This window comes from Syngnathus leptorhynchus, chromosome 9 (assembly GCF_054491065.1).
Source record: "Syngnathus leptorhynchus isolate UIUO chromosome 9, UIUO_Slep, whole genome shotgun sequence".
In the NCBI taxonomy this organism is placed as follows: domain Eukaryota; kingdom Metazoa; phylum Chordata; class Actinopteri; order Syngnathiformes; family Syngnathidae; genus Syngnathus; species Syngnathus leptorhynchus.
Genome location: NC_141203.1, coordinates 3475056 through 3499537, shown reverse-complemented (window position 1 = coordinate 3499537; position 24482 = coordinate 3475056). Strand labels below are relative to the sequence as shown.

The following is a 24482-nucleotide window of genomic DNA, read 5'->3' as shown; positions in this document are numbered from 1 at the left end:
AGTTGGGTTAAAGGGGCTCGAAGTTAATATAACTCGCAGTCTCTCTGGAACAAATAGCCTTGGGGTTCTTACATCAATTTACGTACATTATCCATCTGGAAGATTTCATTTTCAAATAGTGTTAATTAAGTATTGTAGTATGAACTGTATGATGACAGAATGTACAAACACACAAAATGATCTTCCACTCCATTAAATGTCCTTCATCGAATAAATTAAGAATTAGATCTTATCCAGCTATGTATTCTATTTTCTATCGAACCATAAATGCATCCACTATGTAAAAGTCAAGGGATAAAGACTAAGGATACAATTTAGAGCAGGAGTCACGAAACGTTTTGAAGATGGGAGCTACGTTTTGGTTGTTATTAAGTGCAAAGGGTTACAAATTTAATACTCACTTCTGAAATGACAAATTATATACGTTATTAAGAGCGGTGCACATACACAATGGAATAATTAATAGGATATTTAATTTGAATAAGATGTGCTCATGACAGCTCTAGTTATTAATAATTAACGACATTCATCTATGTAAGACACTATAATCATGTGAATGATTTCTCACAATACGAGGGAAAGGGTTAAGTACAATATGCAACACTTTATTTCTATATAGTAAATCTCTACCATTATTTGCATTTTCAAATGATCACTTATACAACATCCTTGGAACATCACAATGCCCCCCCATCAGTGAAAAACAATTTTTGAAATCGGCCCGCAGTCCTTGGGTAGAATTCGACTGAAATTCTTCAAAACTTGTAAATGATAACAACTCCGATTTTTTTAAACGATTTCTTTATTCCAAGCAATATGACAATACAGTGCTTTAAACTCTCGTTTGCTACAGACAGGCTTGCAAAATAGTTAGGAGGAAAAAAAATACCCTTTAAACTTTGTTATAGTAATACAAACAGTGCTGTACGGAAGGTGTGCATATCGCTCAGGAGACCGCACACACACGCGCTAACACACAAGCACACACACACACACACACCCTACTGGCACCTTTATCATGCTCATAGATATCAGCATTTTGAACTCTTGTGCTGATGGACAGAAGAAGCGGCGTTGACATTCGAGAAAAAGGCTGGTGATACAACCATTTGAGCCGGAAGCCAATTTGTTCCAGTTTCAAGTTATTTGGTCACTTCACCTACTACAATGCTCTTAGAAAAATAACTTGTGAGGAAGAGAAGTGTAACAGTATAAATCCCTCTTAGTTGACAGACAACATACCTTCAATTTTAGGCATACACAGATCTGTACCACAAAGTGCTGTGTGTGTACTGATAAATCTCTACTGACCCTTTTGGTAAACTAGACCCCACATTCGAACCCACATTCTTTTCGGGATATGCAAAAAGTAGCAAAGAAAACATGCACAAAACATCCAAATGGACAAAACAACAACACTCCAGAGGTGAAAAGTCACAAAAGAAATCAAATATAGATTACTGTAGATGAAAACAATGTAGCTCACTGGCTATTGGATTTTTTTCTCCTTTTTCATGCTTTCAAATTGACAAGGGAATGAAAACACAATGGGCCTCATTTATTAATAATATATGCAAAATCATCATTGGAATCAGGACATTCATACCAGGCCCAAAAAAAAAACCAACAGCTGAGAGACGTTCATACCTTTCTCAGTTCTATTTTTGAAAGGTTCGTAGCAAACATATAACAACATATAACAATGTCAATTGTGAACTTTAATCTGAGAGTGTAAAGACACATTAAAAAATAAATTATGAGGCAATCAATAAATAAAGATGACACAAGTTGTTGAACACTAGTTATCACGTCCGCCTCACAGTTAGGAGGATGTGGGTTCAATTCCACCTCCGTACCCTCCCTGTGTGGAGTTTGCATGTTCTCCCCATGCCCGCGTGGGTTTTCTCCGGCCACTCCGGTTTCTTCCCACATCCCAAAAACATGCTTGGTAGGCCGATTAAGCACTCCAAATTTCCCAGTGTGAGTGAGAGTGAGGATGGTTGTTTGTTTCTGTGTGCCCTGCGATTGGCTGGCAACCGGTTCAGGGTGTCCCTCGCCTACTGCCCGATGACTGCTGGGATAGGCTCCAGCACGCCCGCGACCCCCGTGGGGACAAGCGGTATAGAAAATGGATGGATGTTGAACTTGATAATAGGGAATAAATATATTTCAGCAAAGAGGGATTTGTATGCCTCCCGGTTGGAGTTACCAAGCCAATGATGGTTGTCGTTAGTTGGACATTAGTAAATGAGGGCCAGTGTGAGTGGAAGTAAAGTGAAAACACAACTATTCCTTAAATGCCAAGAAATAAAGGAAATGCATTGTAAATAGCCAGAATTTATCCCCACTAGACCTTGTTTGGATTTTTTTTTTAAAGCAATTTCAATACACAAATTACTAATTGAAAGCACAATTTAGAGTGTAGCTGGAAGAAAAATGCAAGTGTTGGCCTTTGAATATAAATAAAATAGTGGAAATGGAACCATAATATATCCCCGGACAACATTTTTTGTCAAAAATATCGCTGGTAAACTACAGTTTCACCCACCCTTTGACATCAAAATGTTAGAAACGTATCAAAATTGAGAGAAAAAAAACTTTTTTTGGCACATGTTGCACCTCAAAATGCACTTTTACAAAATAAACCACAAAACGCGAACATGTGGTGGACAAAATGTGCAACTAAATCCTGATGGGGTAAACAACAATCATGAAATATTTAAACAAAGTAGCATGACAAATCCGTCGGGATACAATACGGCAACAGCACAGTGAGTGTCACTGAGGTCAAGATGTTGAGTCCCCAAATCTAAACAAATAGTGTGCGTGTGTGTGTGTGTGTGTGTGTGTGTGTGTGTGTGTGTCTCATCTCGTATCTAATCTGTACAATAAGTACTACCTGTGTGTGAGTGCGTGTGTGTGTGTCTCTCATCTGGTATCTAATCTGTACAATAAGTACTACTTGTGTGTGTGTGTATTAAATCTATGCCTGTTGGTAGATAGTGTTGCATATAAAAATTAAAGTGTGTTCTCGAAAGGAAAAAGAGGTTGATCCGGAATGAGCTACAATCGTCAGCTGGAGATCATGACGGACAAATTGGTTTGACATTCTACTGATTGATTGTGACATCGCCTATTCAAGTCTTCCTGCTGAGTACGACACATCATCACGTGTCAAGTTACATCAGTCATCGATAGTGACTGCCAACAAGACAGGGGAACAAAAGGAACATGTACTGGGCTTTCTTTCAGATGTGACATTAGTTTCTGCAGAACATACAAAGAGCACAAAATCATCTGGAAGTAAAAGACAGTCACTTTTAGAGCACCTGTAACCATCACTCTGCTTGGAAAGAGTATTAAAGCCACAGCAACATGATTTTCTGATAATTCTGTTGGAAATTTCTTTCTTTAAAAGTTGCAATTTTACATAGAAAAAGTCATAAAATGAGACTAATGATGTAATGTTACAAGGAGAATAAATCATAATAAAACAAGAGGGAAGGTGTAGATATAGATTTATGCTCATAATATTACGACATTATTTGGTCAAATGAAAACTTGATGAAACACTCCTAAAAACGGAATATTCTCATTCTGTTGTAAAACAAGAGGCTTCCTCTATTACAACCACCCTCATAAATATTTTGACCTTCGTAATATTGAGGCTTTATTCTTTGCAACTTTTTCCTGGTAATTTTCCATCAATTTTATTCTCCTGAAATTACAATCTTTTCTTATAAAACCATGATTTTGCTCTCATAAATTATGCTGATTTGTAAAACCACAAAATATTTTTGTAAACACACCTTTTTTTGCTTTTATATAATTAAAAATGATATTTGAAAATTGATTTCAGTGAAAATTTTTATTTTTACGGCTGTATATTATTTGACTTTGATCTTGTTACAAATATAACTTGTTCCGTGATTGAAATGAGAATGAAATTTTGGCAAACCATGGTATTGTTTCCTATTGAAACAAATTGACTTCTGCCATTTACGATGATAAAATAACAGTGGGTTTGTGAGCAAACCACTGTGCAGCGTGTTTCGCCGAATGGCTACAGTAACGTTTCTGCTAACTGTAATTACTGCTAGCCCTAAACGGCCATTACCTTAAAAAGGGTAGCACAGCTTATCCGTTAAATTGTTAGCAATATTGTTCATTTGAAAAACTAAAGTTCTACTGAATTTATCAATTCAATTTTACAATTCTATGATTTTATTCTTGTAAAATGATTTTTCTATGTTTTTAGTGTGGCCTTAATACTCCTTAGTGCCATGATGCTACATGGTACACAAAAATAGCCAAAGTACACACATCACCATGCAAAGAGTTGAGACATGCAAGATGGAATAGTGAAAATAAGTGTCCCACTGAAACTACTGTAAGCAGGCATGTATGAATTAAGGCAGGGTGGCGACAATACTGCACATCCCTCTATTTTATTTTTTCCCCCCATTCGAATAGCATGAGGTGTTTGTGTGTGTGAGTGCGGTGTGAGGGGGTTGCTGAGTGTGTGTGTAAGGCTTTGTAAAATACCACTTCCTCTTTTTTTTTTTTTTGAACACCTTTGGCTCCTAGCCTGCTGCTGTGTGTTTTACCTGTAAGGCAAAGGTGTGTCACATAGAAAACATACATACACGCACACCTAAAGGGCTGAGCTTGATTGGCAGCCCTTTCTTGGCCAGACCACATAGTGAACATACAAATTTTGACACAAAATAACAAAGACGTCATTGTACCAACAGGCTGGAGAGTATCTTGCCAATCGAATATGCAGAAGATGTCAGAAAAGCATAAGAATGAGCATGTGGTGTTTGGATGATACTAGGCCAGCCCAAACGGTGAGCTTGTGTGTTGTATAAATTCTCACCCTTGAGATGATGACTCCATTCTGCAAACACTAAAGTTTGAGCTTCAGACAGACGTTTCTGGCCCCGGAGCATAGTAGGCAATCCCCGCCCCGGAAAGGCGGAGCATGCACGGGCTGAGGGAGCGAAAGTCTGCCCTCCCCCCTTCCGCCAAGTGCGCCAAGAGTTTTTGGGGAAGGGGGTCGGAAGCGCGAAGCGACAGCGTCTCCACGGCGCCAAGATGCAACTGAGAGGAGTCGACGCTCGCGCCTTTGAAGGAGCGGCGGGATGGCAGCTTGGCCATGTCATCCCATGACAACTTGTCCCGATCCTACAGAGACAAACGCAGCATAGTCAAAGATTTAAAAAAAGAGCAGATTAGCTCCACACTTGCAAAACAGATGATAATCTTAAATCAAACTGCCCTGAGGTACAATTTGAAAATCAAACAAAGATATACTAAGCATTGCCTGTGACCTGTGCAGTTAAAAGATTTTATGGTGGGGACAGTTTGACCCTGGCACAGAGGTACTAAAAGTTGGACGATTTGGACTTCAACCAAAATATACTCATTTAGAATGTTAAAACTATGGTCAAAAGGCAAGCAGAACTTGGGAATTCAAATCATCATCATGCAAGACATCAATTCTTTGGATTTTTTGGGTGACTTTGGGTGATGCCAAAAATAAATCCAATGTAAAGATTGTCTTCTATGTATACAAAAAAAGTTAAACAACATCTCAGTATGGATCATGTTCATCGTTCGAGATTCAACTATGTTTAAATTATTGTAATATTCAGACAGTTCTTTCCATTAAGATTTGTTCTCAATGCCAAAGTAGTGTTACCAAAATAAATGCAAATACAAATGTATAATAAAACGTTTTCAGTGTCGAAAATCATCATCAGTCAACATGATCAAGCAAATAGTTACACCTGCAAATCCATCATTCAACACCAGATGGCATTACTGTTACTAAAAAGAACACGATTTTGGCTATTAATTTTAATCCATTCCATTTTAGTCCATTTTAAAAAGTTGTTACTGAAAGGAAAAAAAGTGCAATTTTTTTTTTTTGCGTAATATGTTGACATTTTATTACATTTGTACCTATTTCTTATTAAAATAGCAAAATTGATCATTTAAAATGTTATATTCCTATGATTTGACTTTTTTTCTTGTAAATATTACAACTCGTGTATGACTTTTGCTTGATTCTTGTTATTGTCAAATTCAAATGTATTCATATTATTGTCTCAACAGATATGTAAAACTAATCTCAGGCAGGGATGGCGCTACGTCGTAGTTATGGGGGGGCTACAGCCCAATCAGAAATGCGTGTAGCTCAACTAAACCCCTCAAGAATGTAATATTCTCAAATATATTTAGAGATTATTTTCTCACCATGTATCTCTCTCTGCAAAAACATTTTAGCAATCTTAGAGAAAACTACAGGTTTAACACCTTTCCTTTAAATGATGATCATAAAATGAGAAACAGTTTCCTACAATTTGAGTAGGAAACAAGTAACGAGTAAACACATTTTAAAAAGTAATTTGTGCATGTTTAAAAGTTCACCAAAAAACATACTAGCATCATCTAAAACCCCAAAAATAGTGTATCAATAGATGGAAAGCATGCATATAAAAAGTCACCACAAAGGATTCGGAGGAACTTTATATTTAGGTTTCCCAAACTTTGATTTGTTCGTCAATTGTAGAGTGGAAATGAGTAATCTTGTGTGCTATTGATCAGTGATTACCTAGTCTCCTGTGAGAGGGGTATTGTGGAAATGTGTCCAATTTCACTTCATCTCTCAGAAAATTTAGAATAAAAAACACAGGTATGTTCATTGATCCATGCCAATCATATAATGTGAGCGACAGAACAATTAAATGCCCGTAAGATGTCAGAAAGTACAATAAATCGAATGAAATAAAAATTTCTTGCAGTTTGGAAGACAATTAAACAAACCCAGCTTTCACACTGAAATTTGTGATTCAATTGAGAAAAGATCACAATTATTTCTGAATTTTTGGTTTTTGTTTTCTGTAAATGTAAAACGGGCGCCTTGGCTCAGTAAAGGTTTGGAAACACTGCGACAGATCATTAAGTAGTCCATTTCTTGGCAAAGGGCTTTTCTTGTACAATATATAATGTTACCGGGATATATTTTGGTCGTAAGATGAAAATGTTTAGGACCCTACATCATAATAGGCAGGAGAGGAGAACATCTAGCACATTGCAGTTAGATGAAGCCATGTCGGGAGAGAGCGATTAAAACCTGCGTTTTTTTTTCCCCCCTCATGTTATTTCCCAGCATGCATACAGGAGTTGAGGCCTTGAGAGTCACCTGCTCTTCTTGTTCCTCCTTCTTCTGTTTGGCTCAATCAGAAACTCATTCTGCTGGACGACTGAGAAAGCATGAAGATGGTGGAGGGCTCCACAGTAAGGCACGGGCGAGGTGTGGACTGTTGGGTTACCGTGGGTTGTGGGGGGTGGGGGGGTGCGCGGGGTGGCATTGGTGAAGACATGGAGGGAGGAGGACAGTCATGAAATATGCGTCAAAGGGAAGAATGGAAAACCAAACCAGGGTGTCGGGTGGAAATGTGATTATGGTGGTTTGTTAGAGATGAAAAGAAAAAGCAGAAAAGGAAAAAGAATCTGTCAGTGCTTCCATTCATCCCCCGCCCCCAATTCGTGAGCTAGCGTGCTTCAAAGAAGGCTAAACTAGGGTGAGGAATTAGAAAAAGGGACTAACTGAATTTACAGTGTCTCTTTAGAGTTTTGTCAAGAGAATATAATGAGTTCAAAGCAGAATGTCATTGTCCGCAATGCTCAAGGTGTACATTTTTAGGAGCAATATAATGGGGAGGCACTGGGATTTATTAGCAGAAAGTATTTCAAGTGCTCCCAAAAAAAATTCTGCCCATCAAAATATGATGTGGATCCTGGTCCATCCTTTGTCCACAGATGGATTAGTAGAGACTGCAATTTTGTGCTACATTTGCTATTTTCTGAAACAGTGACAGGATCAGCATGCATTTGGAGAGGGTCTCACCTGAACACGCTCTGTAGCTGTAGGGCACATAGCCCTGCAGAGGACCTTCTTAATGACATCAGGAAGCAGGCTGACCGTGATCAGCAGAATGATGCTAAGCCAGGCAGGCCCGCTGGACAGCATTTGCATGAAGACGTAATACATCCTCTGATAGTTAAGGAAGGGCCTATGCACCGGAAAGTGAAAGATGAGGTTCAGTTCTCGCATGATGCACAGATCAATGGCGCTATTAATGGAGCAAGGAAACGATAATCAAACTTTACCAAATGATGCCTCCCCAGAGAAGAGAGAAGATCACATAAAAAAGTAGAGAGCCCCAGATAACAAAATGATTTATCCAGGTCCAGTGGTGTGTGTCCAAGGCGAGCTAAACAAACACAACATAGTATACATGTATTTTAATCACTCGCTAAATTGTGTGTCAAAGGTTTTGCCTGCAGGCTCAACCGTCAAGTGTAGTCCATCATTTCACTTCTCATGTGCAGAACATTTCATGTGAAGCCGGAACAATACCTTAAGTGTCACAGTGAACACCAGCACAGTGAAAACCAGAGTCCCGAAGGTCCAGTTGCCAAACATCTGCGTGGAAAAGAAGGCAGAAGACAATACGTTTTACAATCAAGCACATAAGTCAATCATATTGATTGATTAGTGAAAAGTTTGGGGTTTCTTCCTACATATTAGTGGCAATAATTAGAAGAAGCCTACAAAATGCGCTTGTGTTAGGATTAGATTGATTATTTTCTTACTATATGACATCCATACAGTGGGACTCATCATCCCCAAAGTGGCATAGTTTCCATTTCAGTCTAAATTTTCTGGAAAATGAATTGAGAAAAGTTTGAGGATCAACCATCATCTTGACTAACCAAGTAGATAGATAGATGGTTGATGGATGGATGGATGGATGGATAGAGGGATAGAAGGATGGATGATAGATAGATGGATGCGTGATAGATAGATGGATGGGTGATAGATAGATGGATGGGTGATAGATAGATATATGGAAGTGTGATACATAAATGGATGGGTGATAGATAGACAGACAGACAGATGGATGGGTGATAGATGGAAGTGTGATACATAAATGGATGGGTGATAGATAGACAGACAGACAGACAGACAGACAGACAGACAGACAGACAGATAGATAGATAGATAGATAGATAGATAGATAGATAGATAGATAGATAGATAGATAGATAGATAGATAGATAGATAGATAGATAGATAGATAGATAGATAGATAGATACTTTATTAATCCCCGGGGGGAAATTCAGTTTTCCAGCATCATTCATACCGCAGAGTGGGTATATAAAAGACATTAAAATGGGGTAACAATTGAATTGGAACAAACTGGAAGTCAATGGCTTGTGTTCAACTTTGAGTGGAATTTTTTTTTTTTTTCTAGTGCAGTCTTCATGCCTAAGGAAAGTTTATTTGCGTGACTTAATGGACAAACACACACAGACAAATGAAAACACTTTGGACAAGCCAATGTCGGATCATCATCATCTGAGGTGTTATTCTATTTGCTACCACATCAAAACACAGGAATCATGTGAGAAGAGTTTCATAGAACGATGGAGCACTGGGAAACTACACATTGAAATGAAGATGGAACTGAATGGGAAAATGAAAACTAAAAAGGGCGTGAGCGCAGACAGGGAGGAAGACAGGCTTACCATCTGCGTGTTGGTGGTCATGAGCTGGAGGAGGCAACAGAGGAAGAGGAGCAAAATAAATAAAGGAAGCAGAGAGAGAGAGAGGGGGAAGAAAAGAGAAAATAATCAGGACAAAAACGCCAAATGAATCTCATGATGTTTCAACTAAAAAAAACCAAAAACAAAGGCAATCAAAAAAACAAATACAAATCAATAATACAGAGCGATATGCTATTGTCAATATGAATGGAAATCTTGTGCTGTCTATCTCTTGCTATTTTATGACAAGGCCAACGCAATGTCTAATATTGCACGGGCACAATCTGGTGGCACCTTGGTGCCAGCCAATTATATTGAACTAAGGGGAAGATCTTAATTTAGTCGGTCATAGCTTTGTCCAATGGAAATAAAAGCGCTTTGCCTTTATGTTGTGGCATCGACAGACAATTACAAACCTTTTCGATTAGTCGCCGCTTTTCACGGTTTGTAGCAGTCCATATGCCACACAAATAAAAAGGAGTCACTATATTGTGATAATTTACCTATTTTGATTACAGATGGGTCAGATTGCAGAATAAACGACACACCAGTCATGTCAGTCATAATAAAGGTAATTACGATGTTGTTGTTGTTTTTTTCAAATGGCTCTCAATGATTAGGTCAGGCACAGCATTTATTCAATCAAAGGCCATTTACGCGAGGAAATATGGTATTTCCACCCATTCTGAGGCTCACCTGGCCATTGCTGGTGAAGGTGGTGTTGTCAAACAGGAAGTAGGCACCAAAGAAGAAGACGACTGCGTCAAACACGCCCAAACATGTCCAGTACAAGAAGACTGGCCAGCGGAGGAGGGAGTTCTTGGCAATATCCCTGAGGGAAAAAACGTTGGGGCATCACACTTGCACAATATAATGAGATTTAACACAAGACATTTAAAAAAAAAAAAACTTTCCATAATAGTATTTTAAATTCCCTTTCCTCATCATGTCAAACTCAAGGCCCGGGGGCCAGATACGGCCCGCCACATCATTTAATGTGACACGTAAAGTGTGCATCGACTTCATGTGTCAATACGAAATTCAAAGTTGAGTTCACTTTTAAAAAATAGAGATATTGCTAGCAATTTGATTTTCTACAAATATTTGAACAGTTTTTATGGCTCTCTGATTTCAAAAATAGCTATTCATCAGTTTGTTGTGTAGCCTATAGTGTATACAATAAAAAGCTTTGACAGTCATAACGGCTTTACTAAGGAAACGGCTCGTGAAAAAAATTTGTGCCTTACCTGTACAAGGAGGGCTCCCGTTTAAGCGTGTCCATGGTGACATGCTTCTCCACCAAACTGTAGAGGAGGATGGGCAGTGACGTGAAGCTGATGTTATACAAGGTCAAATAGGCCGTGTCGTACAGAGGCTGCCGAGGGACAAAACACAACACGGTTTAGTGTTGGGTAGGTTCTCATTTTTTCAAATGGGTACACTAGGAGCTTCCGTTTTGAACAGATAAAAATCTGGAACCCAAAGAGCTCTCAGCTAAAGCATGGGGGCATAACATCTGGTCATTACACGATGAGCAAATTGCCAAGGCCATTAAAGACTTATCTGTGGTAGTGCACCACGAACAGAGTTGACTTGACAAGTTAAATACTTACCTGCTGGGAGAATCCGCAGAAAAACTGGTACAGGAACTGCGGGAAGATGAAGCATACATTCTGCAAAGATTTAAAATGCGCAGCTTAAGTACACATGAGGAGCTACATATTTCTATGGTGTCCAAAAAAGTCAACTGAGTGGGAAGTGAAAATGAATTGGCTGGCCAAAAATGACTCAGAGTTTGTGACAGAAACCACCTACGATGATCATCACAGCCAGTTTAAATTCAGGTACCTTGTAGAAGAAGTACTGGACAAGCTCAGCGATGCGTATGTAGTAGTAGTGACCGTGAACCAGCAGCATTTTCTTCAGATGTTTGAACTTGGGGATTGCGTAGTCACTGTTCCTGGCAGCCTGGCGGCCCTCTTTGCCCATTATCCCTGTAAGGACACACAGAAGCTAGTGAATATCCAAATTTCTTCAATTAGACAAAAGAAAAAAAAAGTGTCAAGACATGATTTTTATTGCTAAATATTTTGTATGACAACTTAATGTCTCATAATGTTAGAGAAGCAAAATGAGCTCACCAATGCCCACGTGCGCTTCTAAAATCATGCTGACATCATTGGCTCCATCGCCAACAGCGAGGGTAATTGGGTGCTCCTTGGAGGCCTTGATCAGCTTCACGATCTGAGATAGTGAATAATTCCACTGGCTCAAATACACGGCCTGTCATATGACCCGTAGTGTGTTTAAGTATCTCTTACCTGTGCCTTCTGCAGCGGCGCCATGCGACAGCACAGCACTGCGCTGCAGTTTCGACAAATCTCCAGGAAGATCTCGCGGTAGTTGCCGTGGCCGGCGCTGTCCTGCTTGGGCTTGAGGACGGCCGACAGCGTGGCCCCGTCAATAATCAGCCCGAAATCCAGGCAGTCCACAGACAGCCTGTGGGAACATTTGGATATAAGTCAGAGCTTTAAATTAACTGGCCTCTTTATTCGTATATTCAGACTAAACAAAGGCAGTAAGGCTGAACTTTTAAAAAGGTTTTCATTTAATTATCTATTGTAGTTGTAGGCATTTAGCGACATACAGACAGGTTCCAATCTTTCACACCCTTTTGACTTTGACACAACTGTAATTTTTTTTCCTTTGAAAAAAGGTTTGGGAAAATGTCATTGATTTTGACTGACTGTATGCAACATGCTAATTACACTAATTGAAATAAATAACACGTAAATCATGATGATTTACTCAAATTTACATATTTAAATGTGTAAATGGAAATAGGCGGATACACATATTAATTGTATCTATACTGTCATCTAATGGATAAGCATTTAATTGTTCTGCCTTTCCATATGCTGAACAACGGTCACATAGATACAGTTATGATCAAATAAATACTTTTTACACAAATAATGTGTAATTGGTTATTTTCACACTGCATCTCTGATATCTAACAGCTTAGTGGATTGGAAATCATTATTGGGATGAATGCAGGCATTTTGCTTGTTTGTGGTTCCTCGCAGTCGCTAATTGCAAATCCAATTATCTTTTGTAATTTGCTGAAAAACTTACATATTCAGTCAAAACACTGATTGACATCTTGGTGTCAAGAACTATGTCGTGCTTTGTTGTTATCTTGTGGCAACGATAGGCAATTAGAAAGCTTGCAAACCACAACCACAATACTAAACATGTTATTTGAACAGTGTCAATCAAAGAATTTGTGGCCCTTACCCAGAAATGGATCGCTGTCTGAGAACTGTCCTGTTGAGCTCAAAAAGAACATCATGCAGACTCTGCTCTTCTGTGCGTTTCTTGGTCAGCTCCAGGATCTGAGTGCTCCGGCGAAACAGCTTGCTGGCATAGCAGGTGGCCGCCGCCGTCTCCATTTTGTCCCCAGTCAGCACCCAAACTTTTATTCCTGCCTTGTGCAGTGACTCAATGGTGTCTGCCGCCTTCTCCTGGAGCCTGCGGGTCAATAAGTCAATAAATGCCTCAGCCTGCAGCAGTGGGGAGAGTGTGGGGGGTGGGATGTAGAGGTTAAAGCATTCATCAAAACCTGAATCAATCCATGAACGAGTGGTGATAACTTATCAATGTGCGACTACCCACTGTCCCACAACATCTCCAGTTTATCTATTAGGAAGTCAAACTGTCGGACCACCAATCGATCAGCTCGAGAGCTGCCTGATAATCAATCCCCTCTGTCTTGTAAAAACAAAAAAAACCATACAGGAAGCCAGATCTCCAACGAGGCCAAATAGTTTTCATATTCCCAAAGGCAACCAGCACGCCATGTTTTTCTCATTGAGTCATGATAACGCTATTAACGTCATAATTCATTTCCTTTTCCTCTGCTTGTCCAACCAACCTGTCCTCCACCGCCGTAGCACCCAGGAGCACAAAGTCTCTTTCGATGATGTCATAAGCCTCAGCCAGCCTCTGCTCCCTCTCCTGCAGGGCCAGCTTGGCGTCCGTCAGATGCCGACACGCCTCTTGGTACTCGGACTCCGACAGCCTCTTGTAGGCCACGCACAGGGTTCGCAAGCCCTCCTGTTACCATGGCGACAAATGAATCAGCCATTAGCTGCTCACTGACTTGTTTATGCATTGCCTTCAGAATCATTGAAATTGCACATTCATGATTTCATCTTCAGAAGTGCAGCCTTCAGCTAGACTGTGGTAAAAAAAGAAAATGTATTCATGGCCTTAATTCTTTATAGGGTACTCATTAACATACTTGGGAATTTATCATTTTTAAATACAGTACAGTGGCGGTCAATGTATTTGTTACCTGCGCCTTCAGCTGGGATTTACCTAACTTAACCTCTTAGTACAACTGTTGATACAAATACAAATCATGAATACTCTACAAAAATGTAATATAGTAATAGCATGCAACTATGCCATGTACATCATCAGGGTACTTGGTTGGGATTGGTTAGAGAAACAGTCTCATTGAAAATATGGTTAAGCTACATTGACCAGCACTACTGACATGGGTGAGTTCGATTGACAAGGTAGCATACAGAGGCTATAATGTGATTGGGTAAAAAAAATAATCAAACATCTGCAATGGTGCTCCTTGTGCTGTGACTTTACCATGGTGGATTTGCGTATCCTAATGATCCTAGGAGCTACTAAGTTGTTTGAGGCTTAATGCCCTTGGCACTTACCACAGCATTTTGCTCCACCCGTGCTTTCACCTGTTCCACCTTGCCAGACACCACCAGAGGAAAAATGGCAGAGTCAGCACCCTTGCAGAAGAGCAAGTATTCTCCTAAGAGCACACAAAAATGTAGAAAATTATAGTTACAATAAAGTACTCTTAATAGATTAGCACAGTGACTTCCAACCAGTGTGTACTTGAGTTACATTATTGTGTAATAAAGGTTTATCAGGTGTGCTGCTATAAATCACCCAATTTTAATTCATTGGTCTGAAAATTATTTTTTTACTAAAATAAATCATCTAGCTACCGTATTTTCCGGACTATAAGGCGCACCTAGAAACCTAACATTTTCTCAAAAGCCGGCAGTGCGCCAAATTCCTAAATTTAAACTGGCCCGAAGCATTGTGTCATGAAATCAATCATAAGTGGCCCGCTGAAGACTATGAATCATGAATCAAAAAGACTATGGATCACTATTTTGTGATTATAAAGAAATTTGTTGCGTCTGAAGTTGAAATAAAATAGATAAAATGGAGAATGATCTGATTTGGATTAAAAATCTGACATGATGCATTAATGGTGCGTTTTATAGTCCGGTGCACTTTATATAAGGACAACGTTTTAAAATGGGTCCTTCACTGAAGGTGCGCCTTATAGTCCGGTGCGCCTTATAGTCCAGAAAATACGGGACATTAGGAACGCACAGTCAAGCAGCAAACAGAATACCTAATTGGCAGGAATGGCAGAAAGTACACTTAGCTTAAATTGTGTATCTACTTGCTAATCACAGAAAAACAACAGAGGTTGCTAAACACTGTTAGCATACAAAGTGTTATGTTATACAAACAACAAAATGTCATGAAAGCCTTAGAACCTCAAAAGCATGTCGATGTTTTCCAATGATTGTGATTGTGTGCTTGTGTGACATACCTGAGCTTGTCCTAACAATGACGCTCATTCTCCTCCTCACAGAGTCAAAGTTGAGCACATGAAGAAGCTCAAACCTGAGTGAAAGCAAAAGTTGGCATAAAAACTCTTTCAAGCGATTGATTTGTTGATAATTTAATTCAGTGTCTTTTTTTCTTGAGGAAGGACAATTCATCTTTTTTAGGGCAACTATGCACTTAGGACTAGACACATTCACCTTTGATGAATGCACTTTGTAAAGACTAAAAGGCTCTTCAGTGTGATATGGACTTGATAGAACCAAACAGATGTTCCTGGAGGCTTCTTGTGCATTGTAATTCATAAATTGACTAAAATAGACGGCAGTGTCATCCTGACTTAGTGCTTCTCAATTATTTTTTTGTTATGTCTCCCACCCCCAGGAAGAAGAAAATATTTCACCCCTCACCAACTCTCCTCAGTAACTAAAAAATTAGGATACAAATGTAATAATTACACCTCTGCATAACATTTTATCCTAACTAATATTTCCCTGTGGTCACACATGCTCCCCCTGGCATCGCACGGCACTCATTCAGAGGGTCCTGTGCCACTATTAGTGTGGTATTTTTATAGGTGTTGCATTGGTTAACTGACCATTAAGTTAAAAAAAAATGTGGTCAACATCTTTTTTCAAGCCTTGAATGAGAATTAAAATGGATTACATACATAGCAACTCTCAACTTCTGAACAAATTTGGTAAATGTGAGTGATCCCTCATAAAAATAGTCAGTTATTATTCCGATAGGGGGAGTGTACGTGAGATGACCAACACATTGTACACAAATTAATTTCAGCCAGCCTGTGAGTGGCAGCATTGTGCCAAGGAAGTAGTTATAGAAGTAGAAAAAAACAATTAAAGTTACTAGCTCATCTATGTTAATGCAGCTCCCGATCCCCCAAAATCTTGAAAATAGATGACTTTTGCAGGTCGGCAAATATGGCAGACTGAGACTACTTATTTTATCGACAGCACTGCTCTATTTGATCAAATCAAACAGAAGTATATATTTTTTAAAAGAACTCTTGCGACTTATTTAGCTTGAGCATGATTGCATCATATTCCCATCCCCCATATCTAATCAATGGCACAAGCTTTCCTGCGGTGTAACCACAGCAACCACTTGGCACACCAACCTTTCAATCTCGTCGTCTTTGTTCAAAATTTCCATGTAGTTGTCTTTCAGTCTCAGGTAGGTGTAGCCCAGCCTGGAGACAAGAGATATGGGTAAATTAATGCGTGTATGATTTAACACAAGATTACATTTGTTATTTTTAATGGAAACATGATCACATGTACATGTAACAGTCTATCTTGGAAAGCAACAGACCTTCTGACGCCGCATTCTGGACCATGTTTATGGACCCACTTAAAATAGAGCAGCGTTATATGAGCGTGTTGCTTCGGGTGTACTGACCTCATCATATTAGGTACTTGGTAATTTAGTTTTGAACTGTGGAGGGTTATACAGTTCAAATATCAGGCATATTGCACAGTATTTAGATATGTGAATACTGAATACCAAGAAAAAGTGTAATTATTGTATTGGCAACTATTTTGTTTATTATCTGTGTACATTCTCAGTCATCCAAGTCATTGTAATTTGTAATGGTTGACTCAAAGTAACTGGATTCTTTTTGTTTGTTGAGAATGTTTTGCTTTTATCCATAAGGTTTCTTCCGTTCAGATTTATAGGTGTGGAGTCCATCTATTTAGGCCTTGGTGGATGTGTTGGATCGAGAGGATTGCCCTGTACACCCTTAAAAATGCTGAGTTAAAACAATCCAATTTGGGCTCAAAATTGGATCGATTTGCTCAGGGGTGTCAAACTCATTTTTTTCGCGGGCCGCATTGTAGTCATAGCTTCTTTCGGGGGGCCATTATGACTGTCAACCCAAATAAATGTATGAGGACCTCATATTATATACAGTAAAAGCTACAAAACAAACTGACAAATAACTCGTTTTCAAATAAGACGAGTAAAAACTGGTCAAAAAGATATTAAAAGTGAAGACAATTTGTAATTCTTGTATGACACACGAATTTGATCCACAATTTGTCTTCGCGGGCAACAGAAAATGATGTGGCGGGCCGTATCTGGCCCCCGGGCCTTGAGTTTGACACCTGTGGTTTAGCTAATTTTTTGTACAAACCAACCCAACAAATTGGACTGTGTTTTTACAAACCGACCAATTTTTAACTCAGCCATTTTAAGGGTGCGCAGTTGCCAACATCAGGCTGTCGATGCATTAACTAATTTGGTTTTGATGAGCTTGGATGATGCTAAGGAAAATTGCTGCTTAAACATGCAATGATTTCTTTTCTTGTCTAAATGTTTTTAGCTTGTCCTCTTTAAACTAATTTAATGTGTTTGCAGGTCTTGATGCTGGATTTGGGGTTGGAATAGCATTTTTTTTGGTCACATGACTCACTAAATGCCACTTCAGTCAACACTGCGGTGATGTCACTCACAAGTTACATCGTGTGTATGAAAGTACAGTATATGACTCATCTTTTAATTCTCACTGACCTTTTCATTCCCTCCACTAAAGCGACCTCATCCGGGGAGGAGGAGATGTAAAAAGACGTGGGTCGGCCCTGATGGATGCCCTTCTTGATACCGTCCACCGTCTCCTCCTCTTTCACTTGCACCGTGTGACACAGACACAATGCTCGGAAAAACAGGTCCTCATGCTCCTGCGGCCGCAGAATTTAATGGATACATGTAAAGTAAATGCAAGAGAGGAAAAGGTGAAATTAACAAGTTTTCTTAACGCTATGTTTTACTCAAAATCTATGAGGTAATAAAATATGACATACATTTTACGTACTTTTACACACATTTCGTTGCTTGAACTGTTTGGCAGGCTTGTGTTATATGATGGATACTGCTGACAAACTATTTTCTAAATGTGAATACGGTTGCCAGAAAAAGTGTGCCATTACTTTTATGTGCACTCGGGGACGTTTCTTCAAAAACCAACAATGAGGATTTACAATGACAGAATGAAGTGCGGATTAATACTCATGTTATAATTGCGATACCGTGAACTTGATTGTAACTTGATTTTTGTAACATTGATACATTTTCTTCTTTTTTTTTTAAATGAATCCTTTACACTTTTTTCTCCAGCAAACTACACCTTAGATAATTTCCATCTAAAGAAATCAAACAGAAACGTTACACTTTCATAAAGAGTGTACTGATCAGTTTTGAAATATTAATTTAACAAAATGCTTATTATTAGAGTTTGAGTAAAAGGCCACGATATTATACTGGGAGCTGGTACACATTTTTGGGTTACAAGTACAATTAAGAAATTCTGGTAAGTTTTAATTTTAGTTGCAGTTGATAACTCCAGTTTTTACGATTGGACAAGTTGACTATTACTTGGCTCTGACATTTAAAGTTTGAAATTGATGACTCGCCAAGACTCGGTGTTATTCAATTACAACCCAGAAACAAGGGTCGAGTGGCCCAGGCTGCAGTACGGCCTGGGTATCTCGGTTCCCAAGAGTTAAAAAATTCTAACAGTGTTTGATACAGTGAATGCAACACTGCTGTAGCCTACCCACATTGCTGACGGTGCTGTTTTGAAGTGTAGCTAACGGTGCTAAAAATAGGAGTAGTGGCAAGACACTGGGGGGGGGACATGTCCGTTTCAACTTTGAAACATAAAATTGACAATGAAAACCGTGGATTCAACCCTTGTATGGACTGCCAAAAGTTGTTTTACCATCAAACGCTAAACCCATGTGATTAATGTGCCATGAGTGCGTTGGAATACTAAAAGATTTCAATATCCGGAGGCACAACATCGAGAAACAAAAAATTTGTTTTTACATCTGTATTGGTTTGAAATTGTTCATTAACAGCTGTTTACTGGGCGCCTAATGTGTATGGAACCGGATACATTTCAACTGAATTTGTAAATGAATAGTCATGCTATAAGTTGTATTTGTGCGAGAACAATATTAAAAAGAAAGAGGTTGTAATATTAAAAGAATAAAATTGTATTTCTATCAGAATAAATATATAAGAAAAGGACAAGAAAGGTCACAATTTCAAAACAATATAGTTGTAATATTACGAGAAAAAGTCAGAATATTACGATTTTTTTTCTTGAGTTGTAACACTCGACTTATTATTGTAAAATTACCATCAACATTTTGTTTTCACAATGATTAATGATTGCATTGTGGGATTTGCGCACATCAAATGGAAACAAGTCATGTCTTCGTTTTGTTTACTGCAGAGTGCCCTTTACAGTGCACACACACTTACTCTGCGGTATCCACCAGGTGAGGAATCTATCATGTCTATGCTGGAGGCAGCGCTGAGAATTTGACCGTTACAGATGGCGTGCGGAATGTAAACGTTCCCATCTACGCAGCATTCGATGAACTCCATGTTGTTCTCTGTCAGAGTGCCCGTCTTATCAGTAAAAACATATTCCACCTGGAAAGAAAGAAAGATGAATGGGGATGTGCCGGGAGAAAAGAAATGCTTACAAATAGGAAAAGGATTGCGGGTACCTGACCCAGTTCCTCATTGAGGTCAGAGGTGTTGACTTGGGCCCCCTCTCCCAACTCCTCATCAAACATCTCCTCATCCCACGTGATGAAGTAAGAACCCAGGAATTTTTGCATCTCCACCGTGACGTACATAGACACGGGGATGATGTAATTGAACAACACGGTGAAGGCCAGGAAATCGGTGAAAGCTCGAACCACCTTCGGGAAATGAGACGTCTTAGAAGAATTATGGGAACATAAGATAGGACTGGAAGATGGACCATTACTGGCACACACAATCAAATCATAAAATAAAAAAATAAAAATAAGGTTGAAATGTTAAAAAAAAATCATTTAATGAGAATAAGTTTGTATTAATATGTTAAAAAATAAAGTCTAAATTTGTAATGTTTACATAAAACAAATGTGCATTACTTTAAGGAAAAAAATAAATAAACTAAAAACTATGACTGACACAATCAAATAATAAAATAAAATAATAAAAATAAGGTTGAAATGTTAAAAAAAAGTCATTTAATGAGAATAAGTTTGTATTATCATGTTAAAAAATAAAGTCTAAATTTGTAATGTTTACAAAAACAAATGTGCATTACTTTAAGGAAAAAAATAAATAAACTAAAAACTATGACTGACAGAATCAAATAATAAAATAAAATAATAAAAATAAGGTTGAAATCTTAAAAAAAAAGTCATTTAATGAGAATAAGTTTGTATTATTATGTTAAAAAATAAAGTCTAAATTTGTAATGTTTACAAAAACAAATGTGCATTACTTGAAGGAAAAAAATGAATAAACTAAAAACTATGACTGACACAATCAAATAATAAAATAAAATAATAAAAATAAGGTTGAAATGTTAAAAAAAAAGTAATTTAATGAAAATAAGTTTGTATTATTATGTTAAAAAATAAAGTCTAAATTTGTAATGTTTAGGAGAAAATAAACTAAAAACTATGACTGTGAAAACGTCCCTGAACGCACCACGTGTCGCTGTCGCTCGTTCTCAGTTCTACGGTTGTACCAGGGCTCATCGCGATCTGGAGACCACTGCCAGGCATATTTGAGAACAGTATTGATGGCTGCTTTACTGATCAGGATGCACAGATAGACAATCAGAAAGGCATTCATGGACCTGTGGGAGAGAGAAAGAAGTCAGGTGAGAGTGTTTCCCCCTAACATATTTGGATGCGGTCAGGCAAGATCTTACTTTTCTACGGCGGAGCGCTTCTGCGATTTCGACTGGTAATTGAGCGCCATCTTGGTCTCCATGCCGGTATAGATGGCAACGGCTGAGGAAAGAGGTGACAGAGAAATGGGTTACCACGGGAACGAGCCTCATTATGAAGAGACTTTAATAAGAATAAATGATTACCATAAATATGTTGTGTGTTTTTTAGTGTTGCACCTCTGAGTAGTAAGTTCTCAGCACCAAGTGGTCTTAAGCAGAAAAAGAAAGAAGTAAAAAGAAAGAACCAAAACTGAATTTATTACGAGAATAAAGGCAGACATTCCCAAAACTGAAGCTATGATAGTATCAAACACGAGTGAAGTAAGTGATGACCATGAAAATGTATCATTTTCTAAAACTTAAAACAAGTGAATGACGTGTATTAAACCAAACTGCATCACGTAAGTCTGTTAGCCTAATGCTAGCACACAATGCAAAACACCATCAATGGAGTAACATCACTAGCGCCAATGTTCTAACTCTATAAGTGATGGATATATATACGAGAATACTCACAGGTACATATTCTTTATCCACTGCAAAAAACTAATAATAGTGGACTGAGTCATATAGATGAGTATTATTATTTTGTTTGTATGTCTGTTTTATACTGCTCCCAGGTGGTCAAGGCACACAAAACAGAAGGCGCATGATGTCAATGGTCATTGAAACACGAAATAATGATGCACAAACTGTTCTGGTAAAAAATTGCAGAGCACTATTTTGTAACTAAAAAAAAACACAAAATTTTTGTTGATGTTTTTTGGCGGCTGGAACTGATTAATGGCATCTACATTCATTGTAATAGGAAAATATGATCTGAGATACGAATGTTATGTGTTCCTGGAAAGAATACATAAATGTACTAACCCTAACCTGAAATCATAAACCTGGAAGAGCATCCAAATGAATCAAATGAAAACCAACCTAGCAACGGGCTCGTCTTTCTCCTTGTAAATATTGATACGTCCCACAAATCTGATATAAGCAGAAAGACGGGAAGAGACAAGACAAGCAGCCATTAAGAAAGGTAACCTTGAATATTTACACAAATCTCAAGGTGTCACACTGTCACTCACTTGTAGAGGTCAGGCTGAGGTTGTTCACATTCGATGGTGGCATGAAGGGAATCCACCTCTTGGTCCGTCCTAAAGGCCATGGTATCTGGTATGGCGTAGTAGGTCTGAAGGAGGACAGGCAAAGTAAGTGGAGCATTGCTTGGATGGGAGCTCATCAGGGGGTCCCATTTGAGCAGAGGGTGGGTGGAGTCCTGTACGAGTGTACTCGGTCATGTGTGTTGTTGATATGAGGGGCAAAAATAGTCAAAAAGATATAAAGAATTCTAGCTAGCTTGCATGCTAGCTACGTTTAGCCACTAAATTGAACAATATAATTGTTGATAGTTTAAAACAAAGTATTTTATTCACTGTGCATTGACTACTTAGCAAAATGAACATAAACTGCCTTATGCTTTATAAATTTTGGATGGCAATGTACATATTTATATTTACATTTATATTGTACGTATATTTGTGGCACCTTATGACTGGACTCCCCATCCAAGCTGGTGGTAGTGACATAGCAGGTGCCATCTTGTCGGCTGGATGAGAGCAGGATAAGGTCACATGGGAACGTTTCATCCTCCCTCACCACCACGATGTCGCCCACCTGCCACAGCAACACAACAGCGACATCCATCATAAATGACGGGCCCACATGAACACACTTTTTTTTTGGAAAGGATTGTGAAGTTGCATAACAGATAATGCCAAACGAGCAGCTTACGTGGCACGGATAAAATCCCATCGTCATGGTGACCGTACACATGACACATGCTCTGCGAATCTGCGTGATTAATATATTCATCATTATTCCTGCTGCCGGCTCACGCGCTAATCCGCTCCGTTTGATCCACAAAACACGGCCGCAAAACACAAGAGAGACACTCGTGATGACAGGGAGGAGGGGAATAAAGTGGAGGAGCAGACACAGAATAGAAAATAACACGAACAGAGACACATTACCCTGCACGTGGATGTGGAATTTATTCCGAGTTTTGAAGCCTCATTTTGAGGGGGAATCAAAATATTAGAAACACCTCTGAGTATGATGCAGTGTTGTTCAAAACCAGTGAGGGGATTTTTTATTGTTTTGAAGCCTCATTTTGAGGGGGAATCATTCAAATTTGGAAGAGTTCTTCTCAACTTAGAATATCCGCAGACTTAATGCTAACATACAATGGAAAAGGCCATAGACAATTGCAGAAGACTTACAATTTGCAAATTGCAAACGATTTTGAGTTCTACGCAAGATCATGGAGTAAATTCAACATGATCAAGTCACCACGGTGTATACTGTACATTTTACAACATAATATATACACATTATCTTGGCGGTGTGGAATTGGCAAGAGAGCCACAGACAGGGGAGGAATGTAGACAAAGCAATGTCAGCTTCATGGCCTCAGGTGCCGTTTGCATTTAACAAGCCGGTTCTTACCCTCAGTTTGTGACTTTGCGTCCTCACCGCCTTCCCCCGCTGCACCACGTCCACCGGACATTCGTTGATGGAACAGTCGGCTTTGTGCCGCAGCCAATCCTCGTAGCCCTGAGAGGAGAAGATTGTTAAGGAAGGAGAAGAGGAGGAAGGGGGGTGAGCGCTGGACAGATGATTGCGCAAAAGTAGAACCGGGTGTGATTCATTAGCGTTGCGCACATTGAGCTGGGCGACCTGCTTGCTTGATTTCGAGCCGGCACGTCACACGCTAGATTTATATCCCGCGAAATTTCGCTTCTCTTTAGCCGGCGCGGCCCCATCTATCATTGATAGTAGCGCGGGGGGGAGGCTACATCTCCCCTAGGGGCTCCAGTGATGAACAGAGGAGAGCATTCATTACCATATTTCTCACATCAGCAGACATATTCAATGCGCCCAGAGAGGAATCTGTGTATGTACAGATAATAGAACAGCTGATTGGAGTCCCTCGCTGTAAGGTGTGGGCTCGAAGTCAGTGAGTGAGTGAGTGAGTGAGTGAGTGAGTGAGTGAGTGAGTGAGTGAGTGAGTGAGTGAGTGAGTGAGTGAGTGAGTGAGTGAGTGAGTGAGTGAGTGAGTGAGTCAGTGAGTCAGTGAGTCAGTGAGTCAGTGAGTGTCCGTGCGTGTGTGTTGTATACCTGTTTGATGGCAGTAACAGTGATAACAAAGAAGAGGGGCAGGCCACTGGTGACTGGGCTGGTGGGGGTGTCGATGATGAGCTGGAGGAAAGGACAGGATCAGTCGTTTTTGCTTCATGTTACAAGCAAACTTCAGCTATGCACCAGATATGCCTTTTAAAGATGATTACAGTAATACAGGTAAACACAACCTTTTTCTGTATGAACGTTGGGACTCTTTAAAAGGGAAGAAAATTAACCAAT

At 39.2% G+C, this 24482-nt stretch overlaps 1 protein-coding gene across 1 annotated transcript in view; it reads right to left on the bottom strand.

Annotated features, from left to right (window-relative positions):
- Window positions 1–843: 843 nt before the first annotated feature.
- Window positions 844–24482, bottom strand: part of LOC147050643 (phospholipid-transporting ATPase IH-like) — a 36948-nt gene continuing 13309 nt past the window's right edge. The window contains exons 4-30 of the mRNA XM_085920079.1: window positions 24240–24320; window positions 23568–23675; window positions 22608–22736; window positions 22148–22251; window positions 21996–22046; window positions 21213–21277; window positions 21048–21129; window positions 20822–20972; window positions 19840–20037; window positions 19589–19762; window positions 17834–18000; window positions 16440–16511; window positions 15288–15361; window positions 14362–14465; window positions 13557–13738; window positions 12920–13153; window positions 11944–12121; window positions 11764–11866; window positions 11471–11616; window positions 11236–11295; window positions 10870–10997; window positions 10319–10454; window positions 9605–9628; window positions 8432–8497; window positions 8182–8285; window positions 7919–8084; window positions 844–5187 (exon numbers count right to left, since the gene is read on the bottom strand). Of these exons, the coding sequence (XP_085776205.1) occupies window positions 4924–5187; window positions 7919–8084; window positions 8182–8285; window positions 8432–8497; window positions 9605–9628; window positions 10319–10454; window positions 10870–10997; window positions 11236–11295; window positions 11471–11616; window positions 11764–11866; window positions 11944–12121; window positions 12920–13153; window positions 13557–13738; window positions 14362–14465; window positions 15288–15361; window positions 16440–16511; window positions 17834–18000; window positions 19589–19762; window positions 19840–20037; window positions 20822–20972; window positions 21048–21129; window positions 21213–21277; window positions 21996–22046; window positions 22148–22251; window positions 22608–22736; window positions 23568–23675; window positions 24240–24320 (3351 nt within the window). The 3' untranslated portion in view covers window positions 844–4923. The remainder of the gene's footprint in view (window positions 5188–7918; window positions 8085–8181; window positions 8286–8431; window positions 8498–9604; window positions 9629–10318; window positions 10455–10869; window positions 10998–11235; window positions 11296–11470; window positions 11617–11763; window positions 11867–11943; window positions 12122–12919; window positions 13154–13556; window positions 13739–14361; window positions 14466–15287; window positions 15362–16439; window positions 16512–17833; window positions 18001–19588; window positions 19763–19839; window positions 20038–20821; window positions 20973–21047; window positions 21130–21212; window positions 21278–21995; window positions 22047–22147; window positions 22252–22607; window positions 22737–23567; window positions 23676–24239; window positions 24321–24482) is intronic.